Raw genomic sequence first — 10395 nt, forward strand, 5'->3', positions numbered from 1 at the left:
TACCCAGCAAGCTAAGGAGAGTCCCCAGGCCCAGCAGACTGCCTCTCCAAGAGTCTATGTGATGCAGAAAACTGAGAAAAAGGGAAAGGACCATTCTACATTCTGATTCGGTTTTCCAGTCTGGGTTATTCTCTGTAACGAAGAAGTGTTCTGCACTGGCACAAAGCCAGTGGCTGACTGGGAGAAACAGGAGTCACTAAATAACAAACATCAGCTGCACCACATCCACCTGCAACTATTGCCATTCCCCAAATCCACACCCCCCTTCCCCAAATCGGGCCACCACTCTGCGGAACCACATAGCTGCCAGCCACACTGTTGAAACGAGCCAGTTCTAAGGCCACAGTGCCAAACACTGCCGTGCAGGTATGACCGGGCAAGCCCTGGCAGCCATCAGCATCACCAGCACAGGGAGCAGCAGGGGGCCTAGTCCCACTACTGGCCACGTCTACACAGCACTGACTAAAAAGTGGGCACTCAAATTATCTGCTAGTCGGTCGTCTGGGGTAGCCACATACCACACAGCACACATGAACACTAAATGTTCATGCCTAAAATAATTGTTGTTTCCCAACACAGGATCTTACATCAGTCTCTTTCCTCTCTAGGGTCTGGCACTTCCTGTCCATCAGTGAAGAACTGACTGCATGGCAACCCCCACACACACATAAACACACACACACACACCTGTTCACATTAAAGATCTAACAAACATGATCAAAATATATAATATGATAAAAAATAAAGAAAGAAGAGAAAGATCTAGCAAGCATCTCTTTTGGAGCAGCCTTTAAATTTTAGTTAAAAGACCAATTGCTCTAATTTTTTACATTAGTATTTTTCCCGTGTATTAGTGCTTTTTGCATGAACTTTTGCGTTTACAGAGGACTAAACACTAACAACATGGGAGCCCGGGTCATGGCTCAGTTTTTCCTGCAAGCGTGAGGACCCGAGTTCAATGCTCACCAACAACACAGAAAGCCAACAAGGGAAAATGCTTGCCTATTGGGTAGGAAGTTCTGCATTTCATACCTATACCAGATAAAATTGCGAGTATCGACACATGCCTGTAACCCCAGCACTTAGGAAATTTAAGGTCATCTGGACCACGTAAGACCCTCTCCAAAAGGAAAAATAAAATAGTCAAGTGCCAACCTCTGAACTACACACAGAGTCCAAGCCCATGGCATAAGAGACAGACATCCAGAAACACACACACACACACACACACACACCAGCAACATGAGATGCAGAAAGCATAAATCTGGGTGCAAAGAGGACACAGTGTCACCTGGCCTGACATTCACTCCAGTGTCTGGGATTGAGGGCAGCACCATAATCCCCAAACATTTAAAACAGGAAGGAAAAAAAAAAATCAATGTAAATCATTTCCCCTAACCCTACAAATATAAAACAAATGTTCTTTAAAAGAAGCTAAAAATGCAAAAGTGAGAAGTGATCACAGGAGTTTGCTTCCACATCTGAACATAGAGAGTCCCAGGTTTCTCCCACTCAGTCCCCTGCGCTTTCAACCTGAGAAAGACAGCTATGACATCATACCCAGTAATGACACAATCACACACCTCCAGAAAGACCAAATCCACAACGTCTCAAAGTTACAACTGAAATTAACAAATCAATAAGATTAAAAAGAAAAACATCACTGGTACCCCCAATGGAACCTGAGGAAAGCTTTACTAATAAACTATAAAGTGGCAGATCAAGTGCTCTCTCTCTCTCTCTCTCTCTCTCACACACACACACACACACACACACACACACAAAACCAGCACAATCATACCACACTGTGAGAGGGAACATGGTCAAAGCCAGACACAGAAACAGTACCTCTGTACTGTTTATAAAGTGGAAAGTCTACAGAGGTGACAGACAGTACAAGATGTGCCTTGTGCCACCCAGCCATGCCTACAAATGGTTAAAAGTAAATTCTATGTTATGGATGTTTCATCAACATATGAAGATACATATTTTAAAATTCGTAATTTTTTTGGACATCTATTCCAAAAAAAAGAAAAGGTGTACACTCTCATCCACGATTTTCTAGATTTCATCAAGTTACGGCTTCCCTTCCAGAATGGCTGAATAAGGAATAACTTTCTGTCTAGCTCTCAAGGTTCATCTTTCTTGAAAACTCAAGAAGAGTGCCCTACAGGAGTTGGTCAGCAGAGACTACAGCTCACTCAGCACCCCAAAAGGACAGTCCTGCTTGACACATCATTCCAGACTCTGTCTCTATCTACCCGACTTTAACAATAGAAATAATTGTCTCCCATGTATGCACAGTCTGTCCTGGAAGTAAACATTATGTAAGAAACAAATTAATCTCATCATTAATTCCTCTGTCAAACAGTAGCCTTCTAACATACTTGGCATTGATCCATGTGGAACTACGTTTGGAAACAACCTGCTGGATCCTACTTAGATTTAAGTCCTTTTTAAGAAACAGTACACTTAAAATTGTTCCAAATGAGTGAAGTTCTTGCCCAAAGCACAGAGCCCTGGGTTCAATCCCAGGAATGCATCAAATCATCTGTGGTAGTGGCCCACACCAGTAATCCCAGCACCCAAGTGAAAGCGTCAGAAAGTCAAGGTATCAGCCTCTGCTACACAACAAGTTTCAGGCTAGCCTGGGGTACACAAAACTATCTGGAAAAAAAAAAAAAAACAAACTTCAAAAGTAAAATACATTTCATGAAAACTCACTGGGGACACACCTACTACACTTCAGTAGATTCATTGGGTGTAAACTCTAAGGAAGTACAGTAAATGTGTATCAAATAGTGTATTTTTCAAATATAAGTATAGGGTAAACTGAGTAGAATCCTGGAGACACTCAGGTAGTAACTGCATGGTAACTGTATCTGTTTCTAGATACGGCCTTTCTAAAAGAGAAAGTCCACTAAAGCACACCAAGGCTTCAGAACAGAGTTAATCCATTCAGGCACCTAATTAAACCAAAAAAGGGTCATTAGTCTTATGCAAATAGTCTCCAAACTGGGCCTCGCAATATTCTGCATCTGTGGTGCATAAACACCTCCCTGGTGGATGCACAGTCTTGCCCAGTGTTCCTCCCCCACACCACAGGGATCAGAAGGGGTCTGGGGATTCCTCAGCCTCACTCATGCACACACAGCTTCAAGCATGCACACACAGCAATGTGCACACGTAGCATTCACACAGGCACAGGAAGCGTGCATACACTACAAGCTCGTACATATAACAAGCCTATATACAAAGCAAGCATGCACGTACAGCTCCAAGAGAGCATACATACATTGCTAATCTGCAGAAACAGCAAGCATGCAACATGACTTCCCCTGTCCACAGAGAATCACAAAGCCTCCTTTGGGGGAAAAAAAAAAAAAAAAAAAAAAAAAAAAAACTCCTCAGAAAAGGCACACACAGCCCCTAACACCTCAGTTCCAAAACTGCTGAAGAAGTGGGTATGGCCCCTTAAGTAAAAACAGCACTGCTATAGTGCCATAAAATTTTCATAACATCCATTTTGAAAATGTAAATACTGCAAAAAAAATTAATGGGATTCTTATTAATATTCATTTTCAGCTTCCCATAAATCTGTTGTTTTAAGTAACGCAAGGCAGTTTTATCAAACATAAATATCAACCTCAAATCTACAAATCCACATACAGCCCAAAATGAAAGTGGAATGAGCCCCAGAATGCAGCTCGTAGCACGGAGCATGGGGTTCCAGGACCAGGGCAGCAACAGCTGGACACAGCAACGGCAAAATGAAGGCCGGCATGAGGCCAGCTCCCAAAACCTCCTGGCCCAAGAGCATCTGCAATGCTCCCAAAACAAGCTGGGAAATGTCACAGATCACGGTAAATTTTAAGTCAACCCTCCCTGGAAAGGACAGGGTTAAATAAAGGAAGGGATCCCCTTTTGGGTTTGTCAAAGAGTGACACGAAGTTGGCGAACATCCTATAGCATCAATGATCCTGTTCTATCAGAAATCATCTTTGTGCATCCACCAGCCCAAACTATAAAGGGCTATGGTCCCTACATGAGAAACAGATCTAAAAACTAAGCAACCCTACCACACTGGTTTTCTTTAAAAGATGACTGTGTACAGTAAAATTAGCCAACCGTCCTGTATTTTTCAAATTAGTTCTCAAACTAGAATTAACGGCATTCTCACAGCAGAGTGAAGCTGTTACTCTCCTCAATGCCAAAGAAAGAGGAAGTTCAGGGGTTAAGGGCCTTAGGGAAAGTGCGCGAGCATGTTCTGGACTATGCCCATAGCCATGACACACTTCTCACACAATGCGATACTGAGGAAAATGACCAAAGCCTGACCAAAAGTGCACTCTTAAATACAGACACACAAAAGCAAATGGGGGAAAAGAAGGAAGGCTGTTTCCAGTTTGAGTAGAGGCAGGGGCATGCACCCAGGAATTAATCTGATTTAGTATTAACTAATCAAAATTGTAAATTAGCTGCCTTAAAACTGATTACTATTGTAAAAAGAAAAACAGTCAAAACCAAGTAATACAAACATCAACGTGTCTAACAAAACTTATTCTGAGCTATAAATATCTTCAAAAACTACGGACTTTTTAAAAATCTGGGGGCCTTGTGTTTGTTTCTTAAGTAACAGGCCTTTTTTTTTTTATCTGAACTGTTGCTACTAAATTCACCTAACCAGATGTCAGACATCTACACCTAGGCAAATATATAAATTTAGGCCTTCAGGATGACCTGATGAGATCTGAACTACCAAGTAATCTAAGATGTCATGGAGGGAGAGATAGATCTTGTGAGACACTATATCTTAGAGTCGTTTTAAGGAATAAGGAAGGATTCTGGGGCTTCCTGCCTTGAAAGCCTAAACAAGCTGCATTATTCAAATGGTAAATAGCACTCTTTATTATTATATTTTACTATAGCCTATAAACTAAGGATAAAATAACACACAGAGAATTCTAGACAAATATGTACATCCTAAAAGTTTAGTCCCCAGGACTCTTTTGAGACTGCTATATCTAAATTCTTATTGCAAAAAAAAAAAAAGAAAAGAAAAGAAAGAAAGAAAGAAAGGGGAATAAACTAAATCATAAAATGGTTTTTTAATATTTGAAACACCTCTCCCCACAATAGGCAGATTTAGTTCCTAGAAAAAAGTCACCCAACACAAACCATTTGCCTAAAATCAAAAATGAAACTAAATGTATTAAAAGCCAAAAAGATTTATTTTTCAAGTATTTAATATGACTGAGTATTTTATGACCTATAGTTTGGTATATTTCAGTGTTATAGACAAGTAGCTACCTAGCACAGTTATCATAACAAATATTAAATAATACTGTTCTCCCAAAAGCAAAACAGAAAAGTGTAAAAAGAAACAATCTACATGTTATCGGTAAGGTGCATAAGAGAAATCTGTGAATTGAGGTCATAAGTCTGTCCTTTTTTCTCAGAGATAAAAAAAGCTATTCCCAAGGGCCACACTGAGGCCATAATGGATACACTCTCATTCCAAGAAAAAAAAAAAAAATACTTACAATGATTGGTATCATTAAGAAATAATACTCTAAAAGTAACATGAACCTATGAACCTACATCTGCCTCTAACTCCCTCCCTTTATAGTTTACAAAGATGAGAATTTTAATTACAAGATGGCTTATTTTTTTACCAGGCTTCTCTTTCACATTTACTGTGTGGATCAAAAATAAAAACTGAAATCACAAGTTTCCCTTCAAGAACAGGGAAAATTTTTATTAAAGCAGAACTCCATGGACTATGTAGTTCTGGAAGGAGCATTTTTATCAGGTACCAATGTCGAACCTAGGAGTCACTCAATTACTTCTTATATTAAGGCCTCTTTACCTGACAAGTCTATCCTCAAACACACAGCTATTATTAAAATACACCTCCCTAAAATCATGAGCTAAATAAAAAGAACCATTGCTATTCCTTCCTAGCAGATTAAAAAAAAAAAGAAAGAAAAAAACTACAAAACTCCACAGCATTAAGACAAGCACAGGGGAAACATTATCTAGAAGAAACAGTATCCAGTACGACTTGCCTATAATATGCTTGCTCTAATTCATAAGCAGTTCAAACAAGGCTCACATTACTTAGCCTAACAAAACAATCAAGGGGGGGGGGACAACATTTGGGGGAGGAGAGGACATTTCTACATTCTACAAACCAAGAGATGGGATGTTTAGACTTTCACAGGAAAACTCATTGTCTCTTTTAGTCAGTTGTTCTCTACAAAAACTAGTTTCATTTCATGGATTTCAAAATATGCCAGCTCTAAGAAACACATGACCAGCTTAAAATGGTCACAGTTGCAAGAACACAAATCACTGAGAATGCATAGCTTTTTATTCTGGTTTTCAGCTAATTAAGAATCACCAAATATATAGCTTTCTTCTGAATTTAGATAATTAAATATCAGCCCAGAAATATGACTGCATATGAAGATACTGAAATTTTAACGTATTAAACTGTGTGCTGATAGAATTAAAATATATTCACAGTTAAATCTGTAAAAAGCAGACTTTTTTTTTTTAGAAAAGCTCTAAATGGCACGATCTGTGCTTTAATTATTTTTCAATGCTCCAATCTTTAATCGACAATTAAAGTCCAAGGTAAACGTGATATTCATACTGCACGACTATCATCAAAGACCCGAGTTTTATAAATGCCCAATGCTGGACAACAGCGTGTTTCTCTGTATTCAATCCTCTTATTACTAACTATGATTCATAACCGTTTGAGCTCTAAATAGTGTTCAACCTTCCATCTGCTCGGAATAGAGTTCAGTTATTATTTGTGGCAGGAATTTTTGTGACTGTACTGCTCGGCACTTCTATTTACATCAGCCGTGCTAAATGCCCAATGGTGAGAGGGGAGCCAATCAGATGGCAGATTAGATGTCAACTCAGAGGCAGCTGTCTGGAGACTATTACAGCCAGTTTACCTCCACAATTCAAATTCCAAACCTTGCAAAGGAGATCAAGTCAGTCTTTAGGCTCAGCCTACTAGCAAGAGACAGCCAGAGCGCAAGACACTTCCTAGCATCGCTGCAGGACTCGGGCGACAGCAAAACCAAGAAAATCCACATAAATGCGATCCACAAAGATCCATTCTCACCGGCCTACTACCTTCACTAGGTTTGCTGAATAAAAAAATAAAAATAAATAAAAAAAAAAAAAAAAAGGAAAGTCTAACCCTTGATCAAAATAAGTTCCATCGATCCGGAATCTATTCCTTCCACATCGCCTCCCGGTTGAAGGTGACTCCTTCCGAGCAGCCCTAAAGCCCCATAATGGATCTCCCCCGCTATTCTTAGGAACGAATCGATGTTATTTTACAATATCTCGCCTCCGCGTCGTTGTAAATCTGGGTCTCATCCCCGCTGGTAAACATCCAAACTCCAACAGCCCCGGCTGTCACAAAGCTGCTAACCCCGTTTTCCCTGCCTCTACCTCGCAGGGCGATGCGAACCCGGCCGGGGCCCGGAGGAGCGAGAAAGTTGCTCTCGCTCCGCGCCCACTCGGGGCGCAGCGTGGGCTCCGGCGGAGCGAGGCCGGGCCGCGGAGCACGCCGCCCGGGGAGCCCTCCCGGCGGGCGCGGCCTGGGGTGGGGGTGGGGGGTAGGGGAACCGAGGTCCCGTCCCGGGCCTGGCGCGGCCAGGGGCGCGCGGCAGCGGGGAGGGGGGGAGGGCGCGGGGCGGCCCCGCTGCCCCGACCCCGCGGGCTCCGGACTTGGCCGGGCGGCGCCGCGGCCCCGCCACCCCCCGCCAGCCGCCCGGAAAAGTACCCGGCGAAGAAAGAAAGTCGGGGATCGCGGCGCGAGGCCCGGGCGGAAGCAGGCCCGGCCGGCGCGGGGGTTACCTGGGATCTGCCCATGGCCGGTCCGGGGGTGCCGGGGCTCATCGCCGGGTGACTCCTTTGTTGCGCGGCCGCCCAGGCCGGGCTGGCAGCGGCGTACTGGGCGCCCAGGTCCTTGCCTAAGCCCATGCCCGCGGCCGCCTGCTGGCCACCCGCCGCCGCCCCCGCCGCCGCCACCGCCGCCGCCGCCTGGGACTGGGGCTGCGACGGCGGCGGTGGCGGCGGCGGCGGCGCGCTGGGGCTGCTGTAGTCGGGGTAGCCGCCGCCGTAGCTCCGCATCATGGGGCTGGGCGATGTGAGCAGCTGGTTGAGGGTCGGCGTGGCCCCCGACGGGTGCGGGCTCTGGCCGGCGAAGCGCTGGAAGCCCCCCGCCGCCGCCGCCGCCGCTGCCGCCGCCGCCGCCGCGCCGGCGGCCGCCTTGCTGAGGCTCGCGGCCCCGCCGCCCCCGGGGCCCATCATCATGCCGCCGCCCTGCTGCCGCGGGGAGCTCAGCACCCCGTACCCCGAGGACGAGCCCCCATAGCCGCCGCCGCCGCCTCCCGCCGCCGCCGCGGCCGCCGCCGCCGCCGCCACAGCTCCGGCTCCTGCTGCCGCTGCCGCTGCTCCTCCTGCTCCTCCTGCTCCTCCTCCTCCTCCTCCACCTCCTCCGCTGCCTCCTCCTCCTCCGCCGCCGCCGCCGCCGCCCGCGCCGCCCGCGCCGGGCCGGCTGTAGCCCGGATAATGGTTGTACTGGCTGTTGGGGTACCCTTCGTGGGAGTTCTGCAGGGGGTCCATGCTGCCGGGGGCCCCGGCGGCGGCAGAGGCGGAGTGCATCATCCCCATCCCGGGGCTTTGTTGTCCGCCATGTTGATCAAAGCAAGGCCCAGCGCGGCCGCCGGGGCCGCCGCTAGCAGGGGCAGCGCTGCCATAGTAATTATTAAACTCCGAGACGGCCGCCGGGCCGCCGCCGCCGCCCCCGGGCACGGCGACCGGCGCGGGTGGCTGCTGCGCGCCCAGGCCCGGGTGCTCATAGCGGCTGCCCGCCGGCTCCCCCATCTTGGGCGGCGCGTCGTCCTCGTCGCCCGGCTTGCTCAGCAGAGGCTGGCCCTGCGGCTCGGCATGACTGCCCGCGGCGCTGTCCTTGGCGCCTCCATGTTGCGGCTGCTCCATGTCCGGGCCGGGCTGAGGCGCGCCGCCGCCGCCGCCGCCCGCGCCGCCCAGGCTGTTGTTGGCAGTGGGATGCTGCTGCTGCTGCTGCTGCGGCGGCGGCGGCGGCGGCGGCGGCTGCTGCTGCTGTGGCTGCGGCGGCTGCTGGAACTGGTTTAGCTGCTGCTGGAGTGCGTGCTGGTGGTGGTGGTGGTGGTGGTGGTGGAGGTGGTGGGCATGGTGGGCATGGTGGAGGTGGTGGGCATGGTGGTGGTGCTGCTGCTGCTGCTGGTGGGGCGGTGCAGCGGGGGCCTCGCCAACGGCTTTCAGTTTGTGGTTGGGGAGCAGCCCGGTCTCCATGGCCGAGCCGGAGCCCGCCGAGGAGGAGGAAGAGGCCGCGGCGGCGGCGGCGGTGGAGGAGAAGGAGGAGGAGGACAGCGCGGTGGCGGTGGCGGCGCTGGCACCCTCCTTGAGAGCCGCCTCGGAGCCGCCGCTCTGCGCGCGGCTGGAGCTGGCGGCGGCGGCCGCGGCGCTCGCGCTATGGGCCATGTTCAGGTCGTGACGGGGGTGCAGGGGGTGGTGGTGCACATTATTCAGGCCGCCGTCGCCGCCCCCCAGTATGGGGCCCGGAGCCGCCGCCAGCGCGCCGCGCGCGCCCGCCTGCAGGTCCCGGGCCCCGGGCGCCGGCCGCGGCCCCGAGGGCGCCCGCGCCGCCGCCGCCGCCGCCGCTGCTGCTGCCGCCCTCGCGGCCATGATCGGCGCGGCGTGGCGCGGCCCGGCGGGGCGGGGCGGGGTGGGGGGGAGACAATGTCCCCACTCGCAGCCGGCCGCCCCTCCTGCGCGCATCCACGCGGCCCGCGGGGAAGCGTGCGCCCTCCCTCCCCACCCACCCCCCGCGAGCCCCGGGCCGCCCGCCCGTCCGTCCGCCCGCCGGGGGCGCGCCTTTGCGCTCCGGGGCCCGCGCCCGCTCCGGCCCCCCGGAAAGTTTTTTTTTTTTTTTAGTTCCGCTTGCAATGAAAACTTTTCTCTGTCTGTCTCTCTCCTCTCTCTCTTTTTTTTCCCCTCTCTAACCCGGATATGGGGGTGGGGGAAATAAATGCACGACTTGCCTGAGCCTCTCGGGCCCAGCGCTGGCGTGAGGGAGCCGGGCGAGCCGGAGCAACTATTATCCGCTTCTCTCCCAGGGCTGCTGCGCACTCGCAAAACGCGGACTGGACTCGGGCCCCCAGCGCCGCCGCCTCGCCCGGCCCCGGCCCCGGCCCCGGCCCGGGGGAGCGGGCTTAGCGGGGAGGCGCAGGCTGCTGGCGCTCGCTCGCTCGCGGCCCCGAGCTGCTCTTTCCCCTCGCGCCTCCGGTCTCCTTGCCAACCCGCGTCCCCGTGTTTGTT

The 10395-nt window shown here is 50.2% G+C and overlaps 1 protein-coding gene across 2 annotated transcripts in view; it reads right to left on the bottom strand.

The window, feature by feature from the left end:
- Nucleotides 1-9762, bottom strand: part of Arid1b (AT-rich interaction domain 1B) — a 318541-nt gene extending 308779 nt beyond the window's left edge. For both annotated transcript variants that reach the window (XM_051206127.1, XM_051206126.1), the window contains exon 1: nt 7888-9762. In XM_051206127.1, the coding sequence (XP_051062084.1) occupies nt 7888-9762 (1875 nt within the window). The remainder of the gene's footprint in view (nt 1-7887) is intronic.
- Nucleotides 9763-10395: the final 633 nt, after the last annotated feature.

Source organism: Phodopus roborovskii, unplaced genomic scaffold (genome assembly GCF_943737965.1).
Source record: "Phodopus roborovskii unplaced genomic scaffold, PHOROB, whole genome shotgun sequence".
Lineage (NCBI taxonomy): Eukaryota > Metazoa > Chordata > Mammalia > Rodentia > Cricetidae > Phodopus > Phodopus roborovskii.